Here is a 27,713-nt window from a genome sequence, read left to right as displayed (position 1 = left end):
TGCAAAATTCAGCATTCACGAAAAAAAACTGTCAGGAAGCTAATAATAGAAGGTATTTTTCCCAAATTGATAATGAGCATTAAGGAAATGCCTACCTTTATTTTGATTTAAAAAAAAAAAATTAAAATTTTATTTATTTGAGAGAGGGAGAGAGCACGAATTGGCGGGAGGGGGGATTGGTAGGACAAGCGAGAAAGACAGACAGACAGACTCCCTGATGAGCAGAGTGCCTGACTTGATCCCAGGATCCTGGGATCACGACCTAAGATGAAGACAGACGCTTAACTGACTGAACCACCCAGGTGCACCTGAAATGCCTACCTTTAGCTAACACAATACTTAAGAGTGAAAGATTGAATGTTTTCTGTTTAAGATAAAAATGAAGGCAAGGATGGCCAACCTCACCAATCAATTCAACATTGTAGGAGACTCCTAGCCAGTATAAAATACTTGCATAGGTAAAAGAATATATAATTCTTTACCCTAATAAAAATCATAGGGAATGCGGGGCGCCTGGGTGGCTCAGTGGGTTAAGTCGCTGCCTTTGGCTCAAGTTATGATCTCAGGGTCCAGGGATCTAGCCCCGCATCCGACTCTCTGCTCAGTAGGGAGCCTGCTTCCTCCTCTCTCTCTGCCTGCTTGTGATCTCTCTCTGTCAAATAAATAAATAAAATCTTAAAAAAAAAATCATAGGGAATGCAAAATATTCACAACTGGGAAAGTGCCATCATCAACGTTTGCATGGTTTCTCTTATTGGTTTATCAACACAAGGCGTTTTGGCCTTAGGTTTACCACTAAAACAAACCACACAAGGCACAGGCATTCTTCACTTTGGGCAACACAGAACATTAAAATCCAAACTTGTGAAATAATTCATTGCAGGGTTCCTTGAAATGGTAAGCCTGACCAGGAAACTTAAATTCTCATTTATAAATCAATTACTTGACAAAAAGAACCAAGGAAAAGAATCTAAAAAATTACAAGACAGGAGTCACTGCCTGGTGATGATTAATTAGGAAGGAAGATAAAGCTCATCTGATACGTTCCTGCAGCCAGCAGAATTTGATCTCTAAAAATTTAATTTGCAACCAACTGTTAAGAGAATAGCTACTGCAAAAAAGGGAGTAAGGTAGACAAATAATTCGTGTGTGGTGTGCATAAAAAGAAATGTATGACTACCTAAACAGATTTGCTTTTTCCCCATTACCAGGGCAATGTCAGCCAATGCAAATGATACAATCGGTGGGTAAATGCCAAACAAGCTGACTGGTTAAAATGCTAATTCTTACCTTTAAAAGGAAACACCTGGACTCATCAAGCAAGACCAAAGAAGAAAAAACCCACAACTGAACACACACTAACTTTCCACATACATTTAACAATAGAATCCGTTAGGCAGTTTGTCCTTGAAAGGGTCAACACACCCCACACCCCACATCTCAGATGAAGCTCACTGTTTTATGCATCTCATTGAATGTATAAAGGAGTGACTCTCATTTACTTTTCATTTTGCCTTTATCCACTTGAGTGGTAAAGCCCACTCCCCTGAGTAACTCTCAGGGGGGTGTGGGGCTAGGAAGGAGGAGAAGCAGCTGTGAAAAGCTGGTTGATTTCCTGCTTGAGGTTAATTTTGGAGGAAGTCACAAACTGGTCTTTACCTCCTGTACCAGCAGAGGCTTAGACATGGAACCTGGATGTCAGCATCTGTCCATACAGGAGCAGGGTCAAGGAGAACTGAACTGCCAGGAACGGTTGCCAGTCTCTCCCCACACTGGGGTGCAGCATGGGCTGGACACAAGCCAGGCAGCCCCGGCCGGGGGTGGGGGGTAAATAATAAAGGAGGTGGGCAGCAATCAGGCCAAGGCACAGCGGAACACCTGAATTCAGAGCTAGGTTGGGCCTTGGTGATCAAAGCCACCAGTAACCTCAATGCCAATGTCACAGACAACAAAACCTGCAAACGAGCCTTTCATACACTGGAGGACAGACAACACTCAGAACGGCAAGACAGCACAGAATGCAGGGGCTCTGTTCTCACATAGACAATGTCAGGACCACAGAGGGAAACGACAGGAGAGGCCGAAAGATGATCTCTGAGCCGATTTCATCCTACCCTGGAGGCCTCGACCACGGGGCACCCTTCCTAAAGCAAACTAGATGCCATGACCACTTGGTTCCTTTTATCCACCGTGCTCTGCTTCTGGTCTGGGCCTCCCACTGCCCACGCTGTTCTGTTGTCCTATTCATGCGCATCCTTTTCCAATAAGATTTTTTTTTTTTAAAGATTTATTTATTTATTTATTTGACAGACAGAGATCACAAGCAGGCAGAGAGGCAGGCAGAGAGGGAGGCAGAGAGGGAGGGGGAGGCAAGCTCCCCGCTGAGCAGAGAGCCCAATGCGGGGCTTGATCCCAGGACCCTGGGATCATGACCTGAGCCGAAGGCAGAGGCTTAACCCACTGAGCCACTCAGGAACCCCTCCAGTAAGATTTCTTTTTATATACACATCACTGAATTAGCACCTATTGGTGCTTGGCCCTGATCCTTAATGTGTGACCCACTATGTAGTCTTCATTCGCGAAACCTCTACGGAACATGCACCAGGCACAGTTCTGGAAGCTGGAATGCACCAGGCACAGTTCTGGAAGCTGGAGAGAATCACTGTGATCAGGACCGATAAAGTCCCAGCCCTCGGAGGTTTTCCTTCTGGAGCAAGGGTTGGAGACAGACTCGAAACGACTAAAACCCAATTCTTTATACAGTTTCAGCTGCGTCAGGTGTTCCAAGAAGCAAAAAGCAATATAAGCACAAGAGAGAGATCTGAGCATGCATGGCAGAGAGGAGAGGCCTGAGAAAATGAGAGTTGAACTGAGCCCAGCAGGGTGAACGGGGATCACTTGGGATCAGAGAGGAGCAGGAGAGCATGGGTTCAAGCAGAAGTGGAGCATTAAGAGAGGGAACCAGGCAGGTGGGCAGGGTGATGTCACGGGGCCCGAGAGATCAGTTCTCTTCTGTGTCCTCAAAAGAGAGCACAACCAGGGGATGTGAGCGAGGTTGCTGGGAGCAACATGGTCTGGTGTGAGTTTCCGTTAGGGAACTCTGGCTATGCAGACGGATGGGAGAGGGAGGTGAGGATGGACATGCCCAAGGGAGAGCAGACAATGCGACAGTGTGGAACGGACCTGTGGCAGGCTGGGGGCAGGGGGCCCGGCACATGTGAGAGGGTGTGGAGGCCCAAGAGCATCTCAGGAGAGGCGGAGATAAAGGGCAGAGGGAGAAGGTTACAGATGTGAGAGTGGTGTCAGGGCACAGGCCACAAACTCAGGTGAAGTAGGTGGGATGAACCCCGAGTCGCATTCAGGTCTCCTTGCTACACAGCACCTTCTTCCCTTCCCAGATCACAACAGCTGCACCTTATCAGTCTAATTCCCTGCTCAAAGTCAGCTTTCATGGTAGACTAGCAGCAGACTGAGGGCAAGAACTGGCTGTTTCCCTTGCTATAAACATCTCTAACATCACATCTGGTGTGGGTTCCACCCACAATACACATTTGCTGAATGAATGAATGACAGCACGAGTCCACTGGATACGAGGGGCAGCTGAAACAGAGAGCTCTGTGTCTTCATGTATCAATGCAGCTCAAACGGGAAGACAACGGGACACACACACTCTCTGGGTCTGGCCTACAGTGACTCCCTCTGCGGGTCCTCGCCCAAGCCGCCAGGGGAATGCCCCTACTCGCAATCCTCCACGGCAAGGAGTGCAGCTGTTCATGGAAATGAAACCAAGACACACATCCCAGGCCCGGTTTCCCCTGAACATCAGCACCAGTGTGGATGATGAAGTGTAAGAAATGAGAACACATGGCTTTCAACTGTTCCCCAGTAGTGTGCTTGCACGTGCCAATCAGTATTGAAAAGTTTAGGGGGAAAAAAAAAAAGATAAGGAAACAGTTTAAATTTGGGCCTTGATGTTTACATGTATTTTCAAACAGATAAAACTTAGGCTCAACTATGATTTTGGTGATGCTTCCTCCTCAATCTCTATACCTCAGGTCAGCTCCTTCTGCCACTGCCAAATTGGTCTTCTCCAAAATTTAGACCTTTTCGTGGCCCTCAGGAAACAGGAAGAGTAGAATTGTGAGGAGACAGTGAAAATGAGTTGTTCAATTTTTACACTTTAAATAGGTCTGCCTGGACCCCAGATGACTTAGACATCAAATACTGATCTATATAGATTTCAAATCTTAGTGCTGGCCTTCAGGTTTGACCAGATGCCCTAAACTCTGACCTTGGGGTGTGACTGGAAGTGGGGGGGGGCAGTTGGCGGTGTGTGACTGGAAGTTGGAGGGGGGAGTTGGGGGGCGGTGACTGGAGGTGGGGGGTGGTTGGCGGGGGTGGGTAATTCTGCCTAGCTGTGGAATGGCTCCAGCCCTGAAGTTGCCCACGGATCCTCAACTCAACTTGGCCTGAATCTTCCTATGATTTTTGTCATTCCCTTCTTTAGTGCTGACTATATGTGTCCCTCTGTTTTTTCTTTGTATTAATTTCTAACCTGAGCTCAACCAGAAGTATTCTATAGTCATGCTAGTTGCTCTGCATGCTTCCTCTGTTTGTTTGTTTGTTTTTTCCTCTGGTTTTTTTTTGTTTTGTTTTGTTTTGTTTTTTTATGCATCAACCTGACTGTGCCATGGGATACCTGGATATTTGTTTAAACATTATCCTGGGCATGTCTGTGAGTGCATATCTGGATGAGATTCACATTGGAATTGGAAGCTCGAGTAAAGCAGGTTGCCCTCCTCAGCATGGGTGGGTCTCATCCAATGCACTCAAGGCCTGAATAGAACCAAAGGAGACAAAATGGAGAATTTGCTCTTTCTGCCTGTCTTTGAGCAGAGACTTCAGTCTTCTCCTGCCTTAGACCTGGACCGGAACTTCCACCATGGGCTCTCTCAGGTCTGCAACTGACCAGCTATAGTTTCTCAGCCTCCGTCATCATTTGAGCTCAATCCTTATATGAAACCTTGTACACGTGTACACGTACACACACACACACACACACAGTCACCCATACGGGGTCTGTTCCTCTGTTCCTCTATCAGAATTCAAGCACATACACAATCATTAGAACGATTTGTCTTTCCTGGGGAGCTTATAACATCTAGGCTTTTTTTCTAAAATGTTTTGAAATGTATTTTCTTAAAAACGTGGGCCAACTGTACTCTGTATGCCTCTCAGGAAATAAGGTCACTTTCTCAGATTCTTCTCACTTCGATCCCACCAACCATTTCTTTGCTGATCAGACTTAAGCTCAAAGTAGCAACTGTCTTCCCCATAGTCTATGTTCTGAGAAAGAAATACTCTCAAAAACGAAGTATTTGGTCTTTGACTGATGATATATGTAGTTGATACCTGGTAATGTCCTTATCTCTACTTTATCTTGTCCTATTTTAGATTTATAATCTTATGTCAGGAAAGTGTCATTGATAACATCCTTCTAACTAAGATGTACATACTCGCACAAGCATAGCGCTTGAAATCTCATTTTTAAAACTTTTAATCCATAAATAAAACTTGTAGATTTTTTAAGTGTTTTTTTTTACCTCCTTATCTACAGGTGAGCCCTCACAAGCTTTTGAGTCTGTCTGTTTTACCCATATGCAGCAGACAGAATAATCAGCTCCGGAAGATGCCCATGCTTTAATTCCCAGAACCTGGGAACAGCTAAGGGCAATACAGATGCTACAGAAGTGATTAAATTAAGGGTCTTGATTATCCTGGATTATCTGGATGGACCCAATATAAACACAGGGATCCTTGAAGGTGAAAGAAGCAAGAGAGTCAGAGTCAGAGAGAGATCTTGTGATGCTTCACTGCAGGCTCTGAAGATGGAGGAAGGGGCCAAAAGCTAAGGAATGCAGGTGGCCCCTACAAACTATATAAGGCAAGAAAACAGATCCTTCCTAGACCCTCCACAAAGGAATACAGCTCTGCGGACACCTTAATCCCCTTCATTTTCGCCCAGGGAGAAGGGTTTTGGATTTTTCCCTGCAGAAATGTAAGATACAAAGTTTATGTTGTTTTAAACCATTACGTTTGTAGTAGCCGTTACAGTACCAATAGAAAACTAACACCAAGTACCTGGTCTGGACCTCTATCCCCTATACTTTGCACCCCTGCTCCTAATCCTGGGGGAGGCCCTGATCACTGAAGAAGAACTCCTATGCCTCTGAGGAGCAGAGTTCACAAAACTACTGCAAGAAACAGCTTTTCTCCAAGAGGAGATGTTTCCCTCGGGAAAAATTAGAAGGTTTGAAATTTCTTTTATTTCCTGAAATATAATCTCAGGGTGAAAAAAAACCCACAGAAACAAATAGTCCATCTATAGGAGAAAAAACAAATTAACCAAGATAAATTCATTCAGAATGGAATATCATCCATTAAAAAAAAAAAAAAAAAGAATGAAAGGATGAACTAGAGATGTATCTCACAGCTTGGATAAATAGAAAAGTCTATTAGTCAAAAATAAGCACTCTATGGAATGACATACAACATAATGTCATCATACAAAGATTAAAGATGAAAAATATTTGAAAAGATAAGAAAAAGATATATTTTTATAGATTTGTAATAAAGGCAGAGAAAATACAAACAGCAATCTCTGATAGTGGGAATTTCTCTGAAGTAAGTCAGTAAATGCAGGAGAGCCTAAATATCTCTAGCAACTGATTTCTTAATAAAAGATCGAAAGCAAATACCCGATACTACTGAGATTTATTAATGATTTACTATCTTACACCCCATTCTTGTCTGTATGTTTAAAATGTTTTACAATAAAATAATATAAAAAAAGCTTTTTAAAAATTATATTTAAAACCTTATTTCAAAAATATACACACATATGCATTCATGTGGAAAGAGAATTCTCAAGAGAGTCAATTTTTAGAAGTTTATTTAGAGACAGCGATAGAAACTTCTTAAAATAAGCTAGAAAATGAGGCTAATATTTTATTTCAAGAAAAACTAGAAGAAAAAGGCAGTGGGATTTAATAACAGGTATTATGACAAAACCAATTCAGTAACTGGTCATGTACTAGTATAAAATAAAAATTGAGGGCGCCTGGGTGGCTCAGTGGGTTAAGCCGCTGCCTTCGGCTCAGGTCATGATCTCAGGGTCCTGGGATCGAGTCCCACATCGGGCTCTCTGCTCAGTGGGGAGCCTGCTTCCTCCTTCTCTCTGCCTGCCTCTCTGCCTACTTGTGATCTCTCTCTGTAAAATGGATAAATAAAATCTTAAAAAAAAAAATAAATAAAATAAAATAAAAAATGACAATACATCAAAACTTTCACAACACAAATCGATGGAAACATTTTAAGAACAAAGAGACAAACAAATAAGGATCATATCAGGTCCCTGTAAGCCTCTCTGAAAGAAAAGGTTAAATTTTGTTGAATAAAAAAAATAAAATCGAGGTGGCTCAGTTGGTTGAATGTCTGCCTCTGGCTCAGGTCATGATGCCAAGGTCCTGGGATTGAGCTCTGAATCAGGCTCCCTGCTCAGAGGGGGAGTCTGCTTTTCCCTCTGCCCCTCACCTCTGCTCGTGCTCTTTCTCACTATACCCTTTCTCCAATAAATAAATAAAAATCTTTTTTTTTTTAAAGATTTTATTTATTAGAGAGAGAGAGAGAGAGAAAGGAAACACAAGCAGGGGAGAGAGAGAGGGAGAAGCAGGCTTCCTTGCTGAGCAGGGAGCCCAATGTGGGGCTCGATCCTAGGACCCTGGGATCATGACCTGAGCCGAAGGCAGACGCTTAACAGCTGAGCCACCCAGGTGCCCCAGTAAATAAAATCTTAAAAAATAAATAAATAAATAAAACCTGTAACAAGAAAATAAGCATGCCTGACATCACCACCAGTTTATGATCAGAATCAATTCAATCAGGGTTTTCATTCTTTCTAGAAATAAAGCTTTGACAGCCATGCTGCTATATTTGGCCACTTAATACATTTACTCTGCTATCCAAACACACAATGCTTTTGAGAAAGGAATTTTCTGCTTCCTCTTTCTAATTGCTTCTGCTGACCTATGATTACCAGGGGTAAGCAATGGCTTTTCAGAACATGTTTCATTCACGAGACTCACCACCTTACCTGGATTGGTATACAGCTGGCTCTCCACGGTTTTGCCGATGCACTGCAGCTTCACGGCCTGTAGGGAGTCATCCACATGCACGATGGTCGGCAGACTGCCCAGGGTGTCCTGTACCAAGTTGGCCACTTCCCTGACATCAAAGAGTTTCAGCAGCTCGGAGTACACGGCTGGGAAGGAGCTCAGAAACACAGCCTTGAAAGGAAGAGATTTAAATCAACTCCAAGATATGCCCCAAGAAATTTGCTGTAAAATGTCAATGAGTTTAAGACTGTGACAAATAATTTTGAATGATGAAAAAAATGAAGTAAGATGGTTCCAGTACCTAAAAGTAAAAGGCTGCAATTAAAAAAAAAAAAAAAGCCATGTTTTAAAATGTGCAAGGGTGCTATATAATAAAACTGGGAAATTCTGGAAAATCACTGACATTAGCAAAAGGATTGGCAAAAAATCGCACAAAATCAGCAAAATGCAGCATGATCAAATAGAAAGAATGCTCAACCACGGCCTGGAATGCCATCACTTATATTTCCTTTCTTTTTAGAGGTTTCTCAAGTGCTCATCTAAATCTCATTTACCTTGAAGAAACCAAACACGTTGATTCCCGAAAGCACTGAACTTATGGTTAAAGAAAAAAAAAAAAAAGACAGAGAACCAGAAGACCTAGATTTTATGTACTACTGGCTTGGCCTCTAATCAACTCTGTGACCTTGGACAAGTCACTTTAGCTCCTTGGGTTTCAGTTTTATCACCTGTAAGATCAAAAGTTCACTATAACAAACCTTTAGGTTGCTTTGAGATTTACTACAACCCCAGAACTGTGTGTACTAGGAATAATATTCTTTATGTAAGTGAAGAAGCTTGCTAACCACTTTTTCAGGGGAAAAAAGTGCTGGTATCAAATCCTAAGGGACACAAATTGGGCTAGGATGGTACATCAAAACAAACCCTGTCTTTTGAATTCCACAGAAGGAGAGCAATGGAAGGAAGCGTCAACCAGCCTCCGGTCTATCAAGCCAGGGGGAAGGAGGCACATGTTTCTAATATGCTAATATTCAAGTGTTAGCTGGCTTACCGATGAGATCTGACACCAGCAAAAAGTAGGTCGAGTCTACATGTGCTGATGATTCAAATACAGAGTCAAATTCAAATTCATGGGTTTTGGCATTTATCTGTACAGCAGCAGCAGAAATATTTGCAAGAGCCAAGACCCGTTTTTGACGCCAGAACCATCAAAATGCTTCAGGGGCTGCAGTCAACGGCTACGTTCTCCTTGACTCTTAAACAGTAGAGGTTCACTTGGATGCATTTAAAATTAATAACTTGGTATTCTCTGTTAAAGACTATATTTATATAACCTTCATTTCGCTCTACAAAGAGCTGAGTCATACAGATGAAGTTAAAGAAATAAGATACAATCAAATGAGCCCAGCCTTCTGATTACTGAAAAGTCAACTACATTGATATTCCTCAGGAATCTTTTCATTTATGTTACTTCTTTATTTATAGCTCTTTACTTCAAAAACGGATCTGAATGTGACTGCAGTGAAGATATGTGTATTAAAAAGTATACAGGCACAAGCACCTTGTGATAAGGGCAGAAAGATAGTTGTATCAAGATATCTAAGCTAAGGATTTTTATTGCAAATAAGAAGAAAAGCCCAATTTTATTTTGACCTTCTTGGTAGCCAAGACAAATAGAGAAAGATAATTATTAGGAATTTGGGGCAGGGTGGTACATTCCTCTTCTGCTCTTAGGGATCCAGGGAAGGGATCTGTCCGTGGAAGGGAGAAACCAAGAGCCACAGCTCCAACCCCTGACTGGGATGGCAATCCTGTTGGGGCCGGGCTCCCAGAGACAGAGTCATTAGTGAGCCAGGGTTAGGGCAGGAAGACTAAATGAGCATGCCGGAGGGGTGAGGATGGCCTGATCTGTGGTGTGCTATAAATTGATCGAACAGGAAGGCTTTCTGGGATGGCTGCTCTGCCTCCAGAAGACAACATTTGCCCTGGGTCAGAGCCCACAATGAAAAAATATAAAAGAGAGCAAGGAAACTGGGTTTTGGACTCAGACCAGTGAATATCTCTCGCTCTGGACATGCAGAATCCTAAGATGACCCCAAGATCTTTTCTCCTCAGTATTGTCCCTGTGATTAAGTTATGTTACATGGAAAAAAGGATTCTGCCGGTTTAATGAAGGTTACCAATGAGCTGTTCTTAAAAAATATGGAAATTTGGGGCACCTGGGTGGCTCAGTGGGTTGAGCCTCTGCCTTCGGTTTGGGTCATGGCCATGGGGTCCTGGGATCGAGCCCTGCATTGGGCTCTCTGCTCGGTGGGGAGCCTGTTTCCCCCCTTTTTCTGCCTGCCTCTCTGCCTGCTTGTGATCTCTCTCTGTCAAATAAATAAATAAAATCTTTAAAAAAAAAATATGTAGATTGTCCATATGGGCCTGACCTAATGACATGACCCTGATCCTTTAAAGCAGAAGTTTTCTCTAGCTCATGGTGGGAGGATTCAGAGAGATCTGAAGCATGAGAAGGACTGGACATACTGTTGCTGGTTTTGAGGATGGAGGGGCCACAAGCCAAGGAATACAAATGGGCTCTAGGAGCTGAGAACACCCCTCCTCTCCTCCAACCCCTTGCTGATAAGCCGCAAGGAAATAAAAATCTCATTCTTATAAACACTTGGGAGATTCTGAAAGTAAATTCTTCCCCAGAATCTCTGAAGAAGCTATCGAGGCCAACTCCTTGATTTTGGCTGTAGGAGACCGTAAATAAAAAATCCAATTAACCCTTCTTATCTACAGAATTGTGACTAAGTGGATGTTATTTAAAGCCATTAAGCACTTGGTTACTTGTCACGCAGCAGTAGAAAAGTCATGTGCAGGGTCAATCAGATTAGTAACATCTTCATTCTCCGAAAAGAGAGCCATGAAGGTATGAGGTCAAAAGGGCACTTGGAATAAAAAAAAGCTCTAGAGTATTCCCCTTTCTCCCAAAACACAGAGGGAGGACACAGTCCTCTTTGCTTAATAAAGAAAACTAACCACTTCGTCATTTTCTATGAATTCTCTTAGCATCAGCCTAAAAAAAAATGATCACATCACGTGTGCCTGGGTCATGTCAGGGCAACTGCTAAGACACAGTGGAAACATAACGAAGGAAAAAGATTATTTCCCTAACTTTATAGAAGGGAAAAGACCTCTTGAGTCCCTAGGAAGGCATGTCACTGAAAAACCATGACTTCAACTTACTCTTAAAAGTAAGAGAGTATTTTTTCAGATGTGAATTTAAAAAGTTTTGTCCCTATTAACCAGTAAAGGTTTAAGATAAAAAATCTCAACTACAGTAGCTTTCATCAAAGTAGTGAGTTTCTGAGACTTCTGATCTAAAGGAATACTTGATTAGCTTGTTGGATTACCTTTTTTAAGTATCAACTGCTGAAAGTCGTGTTTGGCTAGTGGGCAAGTTGACTGAGGTATCTGGCAGGTTCCTCAAGCGTGGGGATTGTGCCATTGGCAACAGAGGTCAAAATGTCATTAAAAGGGCCTGTACTGTATCCTTGCCCATGTGTAAGAATTAGTTCATGTGTATAAAGAAGAGACCAACCAGAACAGGCACCACAAGTCAGAAAAAAGCACAGCACTGTCGTTAGAGGGTTGGTACATTTCTGGTTTTTCCCCATTACACGTAATGCTTTCCAAATGTCAAATGGCACAAGTTAACATGTTATTCCAAGGGATCTAGATAGTTTTGTCTTCTAATCTCCCATTTCCCCTGCTAATTCTCAGTGATGATAAATCTCTAGTCTCCAGGGGATGGCAGCAAAGAGGCTGCTTCTCCATCTGAGAGGTTTTTAACCAAGTCTTTAGAACTAAAAGTGTATCAGAAGGATTAAGAAAATGTAGAGTAAGGTATTGAGAATGATTGCTCAGCACGCGTTCAAGGCCATGCTACTTGGAAAGTGGATAAACCCTGTCCTTAAACAAAACCCGTGGAGCTTCTCCAAGTAATAGCATTTGGCAACAGCGGCCCAGCACTCGTCAAGTAAGATCACAGCCAGGACGTTTAGGGTCAAGATATATAAAACAAAACAACATGCCACTTTAGCCAAGTCCCATACAGTGAGTCTCAAGTGGACAGATTAAAATGCGGTGCAAGGCTTGGGGTAAAGAACGGTAACAAGTCGGCTCCAGGAAGCCTCCTTCCTCAAGGCGGATGGTGACGCCGTGTCCACACACCAGCTCTTGTTTTGGGAACTGAAATCCAGGCTGCTGCAGACCAACACTCTCCCCACAAACAGTGAGAGCAGCTGGAGGAAAGGCAACCTAACTTCTGCCGTGCTGCTGCTCGGAAGCTAGGGGACCTTTTTAAAATCGGCAAAGTTGCTCGCACTCCGTATATCAACAGGAGAGATGATGGCTCATGAGGAAAACATCCCGCTGCTACGTAAACACGAATAAACGGGACTTGTTTTTGCTTTCCCAAGCAGAGATGAAAAAACATTACCTGTGATTGAGATAAGGCTCCCGACCCTTTGCTTTCTTGAGAAAGGAAGAAACGGACGGACATAAGGAGCTCCTGAATGCAGCAGCGAAATTCCTCTTCGTTTTGTCCACCGGTGGCGAGGGAAAAGAGCCTTCGAGACTGCACTATGTACTTAAATATATACTCTTGTGCCTGAAAGTGAAATGTTTTAAAAAATTAGTCTCAAAGGAAACCAAGAGGATTTAACAATGACACAGCATAAAAACCATGGGACAACATCAGAAATTTAAATTATTGATTTAAACACCAAGATCCGGGGCGCCTGGGTGGCTCAGTGGGTTAAAGCCTCTGCCTTAAGCTCAGGTCATGATCCCAGGGTTCTGGGATCAAGCCCCACATCAGGCTCTCTGCTCGGCAGGGAGCCTGCTTCCTCCTCTCTCTCTCTCTCTGCCTGCTTCTCTGCCTACTTGTGATCTCTGTCTGTCAAATAAATAAATAAAATCTTTAAAAAAAAAAAAAAAACTAAGATCCACGGGAGATTTTTGAATAGAATTTACTTGTGGGGGAAGTGCCATTTTTCTCTGATGCTAATGAGAGAAAATGTATAGCTAATTTGAAAATTCTTTCTAATTCTCAAGAAGTAGGAGCCCGAGATGCTTCCAATCGTCAGGTGGTTTTTTTAAAATGTAGTTAACAGGGGCGCCTGGGTGGCTCAGTGGGTTAAGCCTCTGCCTTCAACTCAGGTCATGATCTCAGGGTCCTGGGATCAAGCCCCACATTGGGCTCAATGCTCGGCAGGGGGCCTGCTTCCTCCTCTCTCTCTCTCGCTCTGCCTGCCTCTCTGCCTACTTGTGATCTCTCTCTGTCAAATAAATGAATAAAATCTTAAAAATAAAATAAAATAAAATGTAGTTAACAGAGAGATACCTGTTTGCTTCTCAACAATTACTGTGCTTTCCTGGCAGGTCCTCTTGCCACTTAGCATTTTACCTTCCATCAGACCAATGTGATAAATTTATAATTAGGAAATTACTTGCTTTACAAAGTGCATACCTGTCATCATATTGTCTATTGACATCAAATGGAGTGGCACTCAACGACAGGACATGAGAGGACTCTCAGACCTGCTACTGGACAATTCCTTTGAGAACCTCCGTTCCTCATGAACACATTTGCACGTGGAGTGTTAGCATCTCCATCAGAGCACTAAGGGCCCAGACATGTGGGCAGCATTAAACCCTGAGACCCAGTAAAACCTCAGGTCTCCAAGCCACCCTATTCTCTCTCAAAATGTCAGACAAATTGTTCTCAAACGGCCTCTGTCAGGGTGTTGAAGGCAAGAGCCAGGAAACTGCAAGCTGAACTGCCCATCCGTGGTCTTCAGTCCCAAGACCTCCACTCCTGCCAACCCTAGACTTCACTCCAAGGGTTCTGGAGCTCAGAGGTACAAGGATTCAATCCCAAGCAGTTTCAGTGGGTGAGCCTGGCAAAGCTTCTTTCAAATTTCATCAGCTCTGGAGGAGCATAAACTGATTAACATCCTTGAATTGGAATGCCAGTACTATATCATCGCCAATTACTGTCTGTGTAGAGGAAAGCAATTAGTTTAGGCGTCACCATGCAACAGCTCTGTTTGATAACATTATCTGCTATCACCGGCGTGTCTTTACCTTCAACACCTCCTGGATGTGCTCCTGTCGTTCCGCTTCCGTTATCCTGTCCACGTACCACTTGAGGACTTTGATGAGATCTCTGAAACACAGGGGAAGAGAGACAGAAGGTGGACTTGGTTGAGTTCTCAGCTGAAAGCCAAAAATCCAACATTTTGATCATGAGGAGGCTTCTTTTCCCATCAGTCCTCACAGCGTTCTGTCAGACCACTTCATCTCATGATATGAGGAATGTGCACACCAATATCACTACCACTCTCTGAAGCTGAACAGAGAAATACTTCCTCCCATTGAGATTCTCCTGGATACGGCCATGTCCATTGACCCTGCTGTTCCTGGCAAAGCTTCCCAATGGATAAACACAAACACCAGAGAAAAGGACTCTGGCCAAGAAAGGGCCTGGAAGTCTGACTGCCATGGTCCATCTTGGATAACTGATAATTGGGATTTCTTCCCCAGTGACCATGTAAACAGCTGGATGAAATGCTCAGTTGGAGGCCAAAGCGGGTGTGGGGAAGGATAAGGCAACAACCCCCTTCTCCAGATCACATGCCCATGGACTGATCTAGCCAATTCTCAGACCCGTGGGAAGAACAAGTCTTCTCATCAGAGTGCCCTAGTAAGAGAACTTCCAAAACAGCCAAGTTTGTTTTTTCTTATAAGGAACAAAATTGGAATTAAAAAAAAAAAAAAAAACACCAATAATTCTCAAGATTGCAGTCTTGCTACCTTTACCTTTGTTCTGTTCTTGGTTTCTAGGAAACAGAGCAATTTTTAACAATGTTCCTCTTTTCTCTCAGTCAGGGAAGAATGCATGGATGTAGTACAAGGCAGGTGCTGCCAGGAATGTTATTTTGAAGATATAAATGTCAGTGAGTTTCTGACCACCCATAGCCCAAGAAGATTCTGTAGGCCTTATCTGTCTTGTTAGGAATGATTATCCTGCTCTACTGGCCAACATAAAGTGTTAGAAATTACACCCTTCCTCTCCAGCTTCCACTGAAAATTTCAGTCACAAGTGGTGAGATGTTACTAGGGCCCCAAAAGTTAGGCCGAGTGGCAGAGTCAGGCCGATGTTTCTAACTATCCCTGATATTACATTTCACTCTCTGTAAAAATCATGATGACACGCCATTCATTGAAATGTTGGAGTATTAAATCTTCACATGCCTTAAGAGGCAATACCCAGGGCGCCTGGGTGGCTCAGTTGGTTGGAAGACTGCATTCAGCTCAGGTCATGATCCTGGAGTCCCAGGATCGAGTCCCACATCGGGCTCCCAGCTCCATGGGGAGTCTGCTTCTCCCTCTGACCTTCTCCTCGCTCATGTTCTCTCTCACTGTCTCTCTCTCAAATAAATAAATAAAATCTTTAAAAAAAAAAAAAAGAGGCAATACCCAACGTAACAGGATCAAATGCTTATTTGATTATTTATCTTTTAGATATCACATGATGGGGGGAAAAGGGCAAAAACATGATTCCATCTTTTTTTTAACCACACTTCTGGGAATAAATGATTATGCGTGTACTTGGTCTTGGTGCTTCAAGTATAAGGTAAAAATACCAGAATAGCGATGGCAGTGTTAGAACAGAGAGAAAGAACTTTGGGGAACATTCCAGGGTTGTATTTAAGCAGGGTGAAAGACCAGGAAGATGTTATACATAGCAGAGAAAGAGAGACGCTGTTACCTTCTGGCAAGTATCAACTGGGTTGCAGGGAGGCAGGTAAGAGCTACAGCTTGTCATTATTCATTCACTTTAGCCTTGCCTGCAGAATAATCTGAGCTAATAGGAAGGGATGAGCTGTGAAAATGGCAGCTCCTATCAAAGGGTCAAGCCCACAGCTGACCTGCTTAATGGCTTCATATGAATCAGCATGCATTAGGCAGGCAGTAGGAACTCAGTAAATATTAACAGATAAATGAATGAAGGGATTTAAAAAGATACGATGACCAAGGCTGTTTTCCTTTCACATCTCTTTCTTAAAGACTTCTAGAGTAAGCAAGGAATGTGGCGGTTAATTGGGGTTCTTGGCAGCCAGGCTGAAATAACCAGGCATTCAGACGAAAGAATACCACATGAAATGGAGACAAGAAGAAAACATTTTATAGTTTAAGTTTTAGGAATAGAATTCAGAAAGGCTTTTTTTTTTTCCCAGGTCCTTTTAATCAAAGTAAGTTGCAGCCATTAAAAAAAGATGTGTGAGAAAGGAAGAGACTGACTCAAGAGACACTTCAGTTGTTGTGGTTCATTTCTTCCTACGCTCCCTTTTAAATTTTCCTATATTGCTGGTTCTGCGTGGAAAGGCTCAAAAGGAACTGCTTCTAAACCAATTACAAGATAAAGGCCTTACCTGTATGCAAGTGCCCCAGCAAAGTGACTCTCAATATAAGTGTCCATTACAGGTTTAAAATGATGGAATTTGCTATCTTGCAGCAAATTTATTATGTGAACCTAAAAAGAAATTTGAGGTTTATAAAACCAAATGCAAATTATGGGTTTGTTTTTTTTTTGTGTGGGGGAGGGTTCTTTTTAAATGACTTATGCTATTCAGTGCACATTTCAGAAAGAGCCTTACGAAAGTCAAGATCAAGAGACAAAATTGTTAGGATATAATTGAAGTGAACTTAAACTCACCAAAGAATCAAATACTTTAGACCCATATTTTTGGGAATTTTCATCTAAAATTCCAAATAATGTATCCAGTGTATCTTGCAGAAACTGTAAGATAAAGAAATAAATTAATAAAGAAAATATCATCTGCCCTTCCCCTCCAAATATTCTTTATTCCATGAATTTCCCAAGAGAAAGATAACGAAACACCATATACCTTTACTATCTCTGAGCCATCGATTTCTTTTATTTTAGAGAGACAGCCTGTGATCTTGTCTGGGTGGGTTCTCCATTTCAAGAGATCAAGCATATCACCTTTCCAACGAGAAAAAGAAGGTTAATCACCTTAGCAGAGAATTCTCTCACATGAAAGTGTTTCAGCGGTAAAAGCTAGAATCCTATACATGTTGCCTAACCCTCCTGGTCATCCAAGTTTCAGGTTCCCCCAGACCATGACTAGCTCTCTAAGATGGCATTTATTGTATTACAGGGTATTCTAATTATTTCTCTCTTCCCAGTGCTCTTGATTTACAAACTCCTACTTATCCTTCAGTTCCCAGATTAGCTGTTGCTTCATCCAGGAACCCTTCTTTCCCGAAACCTCTGGACTAAGCTAACTGTCACTGCCTCGTGCTCTCACCTCACAGTGGCGCTGACCTCACTATTTCAGTTGTCTTTGTGCCTACTAGATTGTAAACTCCAAGAAAGAAAAAGCCAACATGCTGAGTTAAGAATCCCAGCATGGGTACGGAGCAGGCAGATAGCTGGCAGTTGATACATATTTGTTGAATCCTTTTCTGCCAAAGTGGGAGCTTCTTGAAGGTCAGAAACCTGCTTTATCCATACTTGTGCCCCCAGCACTCAGCACTCTGCCCAGCAACCAATTCTACCTGGCAATGGAGGTCTTCTTGACAATGTGACCCGAACTTGGCAGGACAAGAAGGTCCCCTGCACAAGGATGACAAGTCTGGTCAACTGCTGGGTCATCTAGGGAGCCCGAGGACTTGAGAGGGCCAGTTTCTGGACATCATGGTCATCTTCCAGCCCAGATTCTGGGCAGGTGCAGGGCCCATGTCTTCCTTTTCCTTCCCTTCCGAAACTGACAAGACGTGGGCCCGAGTCTACGCGGGTCCTCAGAGAACCTCTTCTTCTGGTGAGGGAAAAAATCCTTCCCTCGGCTTTTCTGGGCAAAAGTTAGGAAGGCTCCTGAACATAGTGGCCAGCTTCACTAGTATCCAGAGGGAGCAGAGTGGCGTCTGGAGCCAATGACAGCAGGTAAGAACTGACAAGGCTTGTGTATGTGCAGGAGCTCACAGAGCAAGGGAACCTGGCGGAGCTGGCTTCCCGGGCTCAGTGGGGCTGGAAGACTAGAACAACCAAGAAAGAAGCCAAGAAGGCCCTCCCAGGCTTAATGGTGTGAACTCCACTTAAAAGCATTTCAGGAGAAACCCCAATGGGACTTGCTTAAAGACAGAAAGACCAACATGGTAACGAAAATCTGAAGAAAACAAAAATACGAAATTGAGGAAGAAGTAGTTGTGATGAAAAAGAAAGATGCTGTGGTGAAGAGAGATGAGAAAAAGTGTAAGAATCTTCAGAGGAGAGAGAGGCAACCTTCACCTCAGCCAGATTCAAGAGAAAAACTTCACAACGGACTTAATAGTGAGAAATTTAGTCTTAAAAGGAAATATTTATCTACATCAAACAGGGATAAGAGGATGGTTTAGAATTAGAAAAAAATGAGGGAATTTGAAAAATGACTTGTAAAGAGAAATTTATGGTATTTTCCATAGCAGAAAAACCTGAAAGTGTTTAGTATTCATGACTAACTCAGACATCATGGAGGTTGGATTGGAACCTTTTTAAAAATGACTGGTTACATGTAGAAGAGTAGGTATTTCCACAGAGGGAGACCTGCCACGTCAGAGGGAGCACCACATTCTTCTCCCGTCTGATTGCGGCCTCCCTCCCACATACTTCTTACTTCCTGCATCCTACCGCAGGATGCCTTCCTGCCCAGGCATCTTCTCTCACAGTTCCCCAGCGCATGACCCTTGCCACTTACTCCTCACTTCCCACTCCACCTCCACTCCAGCTCTCATTCAGTCTCCCTCCTCTCTTTCCTGCCCCTCAGGGCAAGGTGTCCAGGGCCTACTAGCCCAGTGTGAGGAGTGTGTGCAGACGAAGGAGGTGGCAGCCCCAGAGGCAGCGGTGGGAAACCAGGAACAGCACTGTCCTCAGGAGAGCTGGAGAAGAGAGGACAGTGGTCCAGACAATCAGATTGAGTGGGGCTGTGGACCTTTCCCGCGAAAAGTGTGATGAATCTCTTGACTGCTCATAATGGAGGAAAGGAAGAGTAAAGCCGTATGTTCCTCTGGGTGGCATTAATCATGTGTACAAAGTGCTCAGAATTAAGTCAGAACTGTCATCACCTAGGTCTCTATTTTGCTGTCTGAAGATAGGTAAGTTGCAAATTAGGAGCTATGACCTATTGCTGAAAATGCAAATTTTAAGCATTCCATTCAACAAGCATTTAAGAGTATACTGTAGGTTTGACCTACCAAGAGCTAGAAAATAGATGGATGACATAATCCCTACTTTTTTTTTTAAATTTTAAATCACACTCTCAGGAAGAGACTGAATGAACCACCCATTATTTGGGGGAGAAGGGGATGTGGGCAAGTCAGCAACTGTACAATTAACTGTCAGGCTAAATTTAAGCACTGTTTTTAAACCTTTTTAAAAGTTGTGTTTAACAGCCCAAGGAAGAAAACAAATAAGCAAAACCATTTATTCTCTGATCCCTACTTTCAAGAAGCTTAAAGTATCTCCTTGATCTGGCTGTCCCTGATGTCCGGCAGGGTACTCCGGCCTTGGAACACTAGCCCTGAACAATACTGGAGTGCAGAATGGGTGCAGAGACTCACTTTAGGGATCGTGAAATGCAAATCTGCTGTAAGAAACTATTTCTAGAGACTGTATCACTTGCTAAATGCCCAATTGTAATGGAAATGGGATTTGTCTATTTTCCAATTTGAGTAAAACGAATACAAAGCAATTTAATTCCAATTTGGAACTGGATTACTTCTACACAGAAACGTGTGTCTAGCATGTAAATTCCAGAAAGATCAACTGACTTCTTTCCTCCTTCTCATCTCTTTGAAACACAGTATTTATCGCCTGGTTCATTCCCAGCTGTGTTACACTGACAAGGTTAAACAAACCCAAATGATAATTAAGCACTTATCAGTTTCCAAAAAGGAGACAAGCACTGTCCTTCATATAGTGAGATGTTTAATATAATGACTTCTAAATATGTTTATTTACCCATATCTACCTGAAAATGTTATCCACTTTTACAAAGCAGCAACTTCTAATTTTTAGGATTTGGTTCTGTTTTATGTACACAATTCTGTCTACCAACCTAAACCTTAGAACAAGAAAAGGTTAAGTCGGCCAAATACTTTGATGGGAGATAAGCCATTGCTAGGATTATCTGTGTGGTCGGCAGAACAGTGGCCCCATAGATGTCGATGTCCTAATCTCTGGTACCTGTGAATATGTTTACCTTTTACGACAAAAGAGATTTCACAGATGTGATAAGTTAAAGGTCTTAAAACATGGGCGACTATCATGGAATAGCTAGTGGGCCCAAAGTAATCACAAAGATCCTTAAGACCAGAAGATGGTCATAACCATGTCAAGGTGCTACAGTGCTGGCTCTGAAGACGTAGGAGAGGCCGTGAGCCAAGGAACGCAGGTGGCCCCGTTGGAAGCTAAAAAAGGTAAAGCCACGGGTTCTTCCCTAGGGCTTTCAGGACAAATGCAGGTTCACTGACATCCTGATTTTAGTTCAGTGAAAACTCCCAAACTGCTCAATGATACATGCTTGTTGTTTTAAGCCAGTAAGTTTACAGTAATTATTCCTACAGCAGGAAGTAACTAATACAACCTGAAATTATTCTACCAGAGGCAATCGGTTAAATGTGAACCTAGGCTCTGTAACAGACATACAACCAATCCACACAGAATAAGTACAATTTCTGTCTGAAGGAGTCAACAGCAGGTTGATTTTCTTATCTTCATAATCTCTGTAGGGATGATTGGCTCCATAAAAAATAACACCTGAGGGCACCTGGGTGGCTCAGTGGGTTAAGCCGCTGCCTTCGGCTCAGGTCATGATCTCAGAGTCCTGGGATCGAGTCCCGCATCGGGCTCTCTGCTCAGCAGAGAGCCTGCTTCCCTCTCTCTCTCTGCCTGCCTCTCCATCTACTTGTGATTTCTCTCTGTCAAATAAATAAATAAAATCTTAAAAAAAAAAAAAATAACACCTGAGGTGTGGTAAAGGCTTTATAAACTATATCCGGTTCTGTCAGTGAAGTTTTTATTTAAGTAAAATCATTCATCACTGAATACGGATAAACTCTTGATGTTTCTTAACTTGGTGATGGCTACCTTCAACCAAATGTATTAAAAATATGCAGTTGATTTTGAAAACTATTTCTCCAAAAATAATTTTGGAAGGGGAGAAACAAACCAACAACGAAATGTGAAAGGGTCATTGCCAAAGTTCTACATATATATAGCAGCACTGCAAGAGAAACTGAAAGGTAGCTTAAAAGAGGTTAATAGTATAATGTGACATTTTACTTCTTTTCTGATGCCATGTACTAAGAGAAGAAATATGTTTCCTTCTACAAATGCTGTTCTGTGACAGCAGAAAGAACTAATTGCACGTACCGATGTTTAGGCACAGGAACACTTTATGAGATTCAATACCTTATTATGAAGTGATTCTCAACATAATGAATCTGACTTATTAATATGGCATTCAGAACACTAGCCAGAAGCCTTATATGGCAACCATGAAGAATTAAAAAATATTTCATTTCCTTCCTTCATTACAGATGATGTTTTCATGACGGTTTTCCAAGGAGAAGAGCTTATTTTATTAATCATAACTTGGTAAACAATCACTGACATAAAAAGTATGGTAGAATAGAAAAGCAATATCCAGCTAATTAAACGAAAAACAGCCTTATTCCAAAGCCTACAATTAGCACTGTTTATGGAGCTATAAAACAAGAGAGATTAAATGGTCGTATTCTTTGTCTCTCCCTCTTCCTCTTTTTAAAAAGCAGCTGGGTTTTGAAGCACTGAGCACTTGGGTTTCAATACTGGGATGATTTTGAAATCTTTAAGTTAGATGCATTAACAGACCATTGGGTCGCAAAGGTTTCCATTTTACTGGAGATCACACACAGAAGGATCAACAATTTTTCTAGTGCAAAGTTCTTAAATATAACACTGGTGTTTATTAAACGTGTCTACCAAAATTCACAGGAGTGATTAAGTACAAGGGTTTTCAAATAAAACAGCATTATACGTTACCATTTTGTGTGAGTTTTGTGGAACAGAGAAAAGATGTTATCCAAAAAGACTCCTTTGTGGCCTTAATGGCTTGATGATTATTTCCAAGAAGGATGCCCTTGGAAAAGGGAAGTTTGAGGTAGCGGGTAGTATCCTGAAGATTTGTGTTTTCTTCACACTGTTAAAAATATTAAAAACAAAATATAAAAGGGAGGGATAAGAGACCTCATGAAAATTACTAAGCATCATTTCCATTTCTACTGTTTATGAACTGGGAAACATTCCACACAGGATTACAAATAGAATTTGGCTTTTAAGTAAAATACAACAAAGACAGAGAGAGAAGGAATTAAGCATGGATTTTGGGCTGGGACCAACTTGGGTCCCTCTCCCAGTTTTGCTACTTCTCCCAGGAGAAGCTCTATCACATTATCTGGCCAGGCAAGATCACTATTTCTATCTCTAAAATCTCGGTATATTGTCGTAAGAGTTAGGTTCCATAAAGCCTTTTGCACAGTGCCTAATACACAGGAAGTACACAAGAAATCATATTTGCAGTGACCACAGCATTTTTAAAAAAATGTTTAAATTCTTCCAACATCTCATCTGAGGTTGCTACTGAACGCCTCCTTATTTCGAAAACTGGCAATTAGGGGCGCCTGGGTGGCTCAGTGGGTTAAGCCACTGCCTTCGGCTCAGGTCATGATCTCGGGGTCCTGGGATCGAGTCCCGCATCGGGCTCTCTGCTCGGAAGGGAGCCTGCTTCCTCCTCTCTCTCTCTGTCTGCCTCTCTGCCTACTTGTGATCTCTGTCAAATAAATAAATAAAATCTTTAAAAAAAAAAAAAAGAAAAAAAAGAAAACTGGCAATTAAAGAAAACTGTTTTTCAGGGTTCTCTAAGAGTCCTACCATGAGAGAGAAATCCCTACTTCACAGAAGACACCAGCTAACAAATGTAAAAGGAATTACAGATTTAGAATATATAGTTTCATATCCCTAATGTAACTCTTTCTTTAGTTAAAGGTTGTCATTTGGGAATGCTAAAATTGGCAGGAAAATCGTTGGATAAAAAAATTGGACATTTGGGATGCCTAGTTGACTTAGTAGAGAATCCAACTCTTGATCTCAAGGTCAGGAGTTCAAGCCCTACATTATGTGTAAAGATTATTTGAAAAAAAAAAAAAAAAGATAAGAATTGGACATTCTTATGATGCCAATGCACTGACACACAGATTATGACGTCCCAGAAGCAAGGGGACAAATATAACCACATGCACATGGTCGGGGGGTGGGGATCAGGTTGTCATTATACCGATGCAGGACAGGGCAAAAACACGTAACAGCATCCATAATGTATTCTTACTACAGATGCTGAACTGAATCTAGCACAACAGCAGCTTTCACTTCCACTTCACAGTCAACACAATGAACAGAACTACATGCTGAACAATACCACAGGGAAGCATCCAGAAAAATCCTGAAGGCAGCACTTTTTGCAGGATGCTTGGCTTTGTCTCTTCACGTCCAATGTCTTAAGAAAAAAGGATTGGTCTAGACAAACTAGCACCGAAGCTAAATATGACATTTGGTCCCAGATTTGGATCAAATCTGAAAAGAGGTTTTTGTTTTGTTTTGTTTTTGAAATTATATACTGACTTAAGTTCTAGATGAGATTAAAAACATTAATGATTAGAAAATCATTAACTGAAAAAGTAGGTTACAAAATGTGAATATTACGAAGTAACGAAGATGTCCTTTAGCAGGTAAATGGATAAACTGTGGTTCATCCGAAAATGGACACTATTCAGTGCTAAACAGAAATGAGCTCTGGAGTCACAAAAAGACACACATGGTGAAGAAGTGAAAGTGAAAGAAGTACAAGAAGTCAATCTGAGAAAGCTCCAGACTGTATGATTCCAGCTATAGGACATTCTGGGAAAGGCAAAACTATGGGGAGAGTAAAATGATGAGTGGTTGCTAGAGGCCATGGGGCAGGGATGAATAGGCAGAGCACAGAGGATTTTTAGGGCACTCTGATATTATAATGGAGATATGTCATTACTCATTTGTCCAAACCCACAGAATGTACTACATCAAGAGCAAATCTTAAGGTAAACTATGAACTTTGGGTGATTATGATACGTCAATGTAGGTTTGTCCTTTTTTTTTAAAAAAAAAAAAAAAAAGGTACCATGCTGGTGAGTGAGGTTGATAATGGAAGAGGCTATTCATGTGAATAGGAAGGCAAATGAAAAATCTATATCTTCTCCTCAATTTTATTATAAACCTAAAACTGCTCTATCATATCATTTGGGTAAAAAAATCCATGCAGAAAAATATCTAGAAGGATATATACTAGAGAATTAAGAGTTAACAATACCCAGATAATGAGAGAATTGTGTTTTTATTGTAAAGTAACTCTATACTTCTTGGTAATGATAAACATGATTTTAGGGGCACCTGGGTGGCTCAGTTGGTTGAACGACTGCCTTCAGCTCAGGTCATGATCCTGGAGTCCCAGGATCGGGTTCTGCATTGGGCTCCCTGCTCAGCATGGAGCCTGCCTCTCCCTCTGACATTTCCTCTCTCATGCTCTCTCATACTCTCTCGCTCTCTCTCAAATAAATAAATAAAAATAAAATCTTTAAAAGTGATTTTAAACTACAGTTCTGAAAAATATTTTAACAGATACAGAACTACTATAACAGGTTATTTTGAATGTAAGTTTTAAAACTCACACGAACTTTATTTCTTTAAATATCCTCAAGGCTAGCATCTTGGTAACAGGCAAGAATTTAAGCACAAAATCCCCTTGGCATTCTAGAATACTGTGTGTGATTCATAAAGTATTTTTTTAAATTTTAAATAATAAATCTTTAGGAAAGACCTAACACATTTAGAGAAAAGAATCAGATGACTACAAGATGTTCTTACTAGCACACCTGCCCAGTAACAAGAGTACCTATAAACACGATAAACAGCCTCTATAATTCTCTTCTAGTGTTACAACTCCAAATGCTTTCTTTTATTATTGGGAGATATTTCATGGAGACAGCAGAGTGCATGAACGACACGTATATGGTTTAGAGAATCATTGCCAAGTGAACACTTCAAATGCCTTCTTCAGAAAAAGTGCTTAGGCAAAGTAACATTTTGGAACCCTTGAACACTATCCCCTCCCGTCTTGCTCTTGGTGTCAGGCCTTGGACCACCCCAGTCATAGCATGAATCACAGCACCCTACACTGCCTCCATTTCCTGCCTGGATCTGGTCTGTGGAGTCAGGAACATGGTCTGGTCTGCCGGCCCTCACCTGACTTGTGTTCCATCTGTCTAACCACCACTTACTGTGACACAACAGACATACTGTCCAGCTATTTCCAAGCCTTCTCTTCAGGAGCTGGAGCTGGCCCTAGTATGCTATGCTCCATCTGTTCACAGAAATTCTGCTCCTATAGATAGAGCTCTTATTCCCCCACCCATCAAATAATGGCCTAGTTCATGAGCCCTTCTGGCATGTTCCTAGCATTTCTGCTTGCTACAGTCATGTAGCTCCACTGGTAGTCATGGCCTGACCACTTCTGTGACTGAAGACATGATGGCTGTGTCATGTCCTTAGGGAGCACTGGGACTAGAAGACTTGGCTGCCTTCTCCTGGGTCACTCATCGTGGCCCCATGAGCACCACCAGCAACGGTTTACCTCACCTCTCCTCCAGCCTGGGAAAGTCAAGACCTCAGCATCTGAGTCTGTCAGAGGTTTGACACCTTGACAATTGTCACAGCTCAAGTCTATCACTCTTAGTCAAGTGTAAACATAACCATTAACATAAATATTAGGACACAAAAGTTAATTCAAGATCTTCCGCCAAGAATACTGGGTGTGTGTGCATGTGCATGTGTGTGTGTGTGTGTACTCATCGGGGAAGAGCTGGTGAAGAGAATTCTACCCATCTACTCAGTAAAGAAAAGCACATAATCACTCTTGGGTTTCAATGAACCTTTTGATGATAACATTTGCCAGAAGTTTGACACTGATTTTTTTTTTCCTAGGTGGGTGGGGGGGGGGGGATCCAATAGGAGTCAAAGGAGATAATGCTAGGTATGGGGTTAGATTTGGAGGTTTTAATCTATTTCTGAAAAACTGCAGTGGCCTTGAGAAATTGTCCGGAAAAATCTCACAGCACATCTTTTATTGTTCTCTGAGGTTCCCAGCATGCATCCTTAACACATCATACAAACACTGGAGACTTTAAAAGCAATCCAAGCAATCACCATTTAGGACGGTTTACTCCACATAAGGCCCTGCAAAGCACTTTATGTGCATTTTCTTATTCTCATAGCAACCTCAAGAGGCAGGACTCTGGAACCTGAGGAGCTGTGTGATTTGCTTGACATGACATTACTAGTAAGTGTCAGAGTCAGGATTTGAACGCAGGTTTGTGTTCAAAACTACTGCAGAACAGTGTCTCCTTCAAATGTTGTTTTAACCAAGTTTTGAGTTTTGCTATAATTCAGTAAACATTTACTGATTTATAGGTAACATATTGAATGGTAGGTAAGGCTAAGAAAACCCAAAAGGTTCACTTCTCTAAAATAAAGGTCTGTGTGTGGGAGATACCGTGGGAGGCAGCTCAGAGTGGTCTGTGAAGCTGAAATGGCTCCGTGTCCAATCTGCCCATCAGCCCTACAGAAGGAACGGCTGGACTCCATTTTGAAACCACAAAAGGAACGAGGAAGGTCACATGCCCTGGATGCAGTGGGGGGCAAGGCCAAGTAGGAGCAGATAAGGCATGACACTGGAGCTTAGGGACCTAACAGGTGAGGTAGAGATCATCTGTCATTTCATCTGATGAAAGAGAACCAACTGTAGAGAAACTGGGTTGGGGAGCACTGAAGAGAAGTGGTGTTCCAGAAAGTCGGCCTCTAGGGCAGAGGCAGGTATCAGCAAACACTGAAGCCAAGAAGGTTCCCCTGCCTTTTATGAGGCCATGCACGGATGATTAGCAAAAGCCAGGTGGTGAGGAAGGAAGGGTCAGCAGTAAATTCCTCAGGCCTTCTTCAGCCAGACTGGAGAAGGGACTGTGCTGGGAGTACAACTCCGAAGCAGGGTAAGGGGGAGAGAAAATGGAAATGAACAACCCCACTCCGCGACTCTGAAGCTAAGAGTCCGTTAAGTCACCGAAAGAAGCTGGAAAACGATGTGCAGCACTGCCTGTGTGTTACTTGGAAATACTGATATGGAAGAGTCGGGGTTGCATGTCCGCAGGCCTGTGAGTCTGAGACTGACCCCTGTGATGCTCCGGCCTTCCACAAAGCTCTAGTGCACACACGTGAGGAGTGGTCTTGTCACCACACCAAGATCCAGTTACACCCTTCTACTAGATGAGCGGTTAAACACAAAGCACTTGCATTCTGGGGAC

General features: G+C 42.3%; 1 protein-coding gene across 5 annotated transcripts in view; it reads right to left on the bottom strand.

Moving 5' to 3' along the window:
- DOCK4 (dedicator of cytokinesis 4) overlaps positions 1-27,713 on the bottom strand; it is a 431,090-nt gene that overhangs the window by 120,597 nt on the left and 282,780 nt on the right. For all 5 annotated transcript variants that reach the window (XM_082693075.1, XM_082693074.1, XM_082693076.1 and 2 more), the window contains 7 exons: positions 22,315-22,471; positions 17,141-17,238; positions 16,948-17,031; positions 16,664-16,764; positions 14,313-14,394; positions 12,664-12,834; positions 8,153-8,345 (listed from right to left, as the gene is read on the bottom strand). In XM_082693075.1, coding sequence (XP_082549201.1) covers positions 8,153-8,345; positions 12,664-12,834; positions 14,313-14,394; positions 16,664-16,764; positions 16,948-17,031; positions 17,141-17,238; positions 22,315-22,471 — 886 coding nt within the window. The remainder of the gene's footprint in view (positions 1-8,152; positions 8,346-12,663; positions 12,835-14,312; positions 14,395-16,663; positions 16,765-16,947; positions 17,032-17,140; positions 17,239-22,314; positions 22,472-27,713) is intronic.

The sequence above is a fragment of the Mustela nivalis genome, assembly GCF_964662115.1.
Source record: "Mustela nivalis genome assembly, chromosome: 12".
Classification (NCBI taxonomy): domain Eukaryota; kingdom Metazoa; phylum Chordata; class Mammalia; order Carnivora; family Mustelidae; genus Mustela; species Mustela nivalis.
This window is presented reverse-complemented; position numbering and strand designations above follow the sequence as displayed.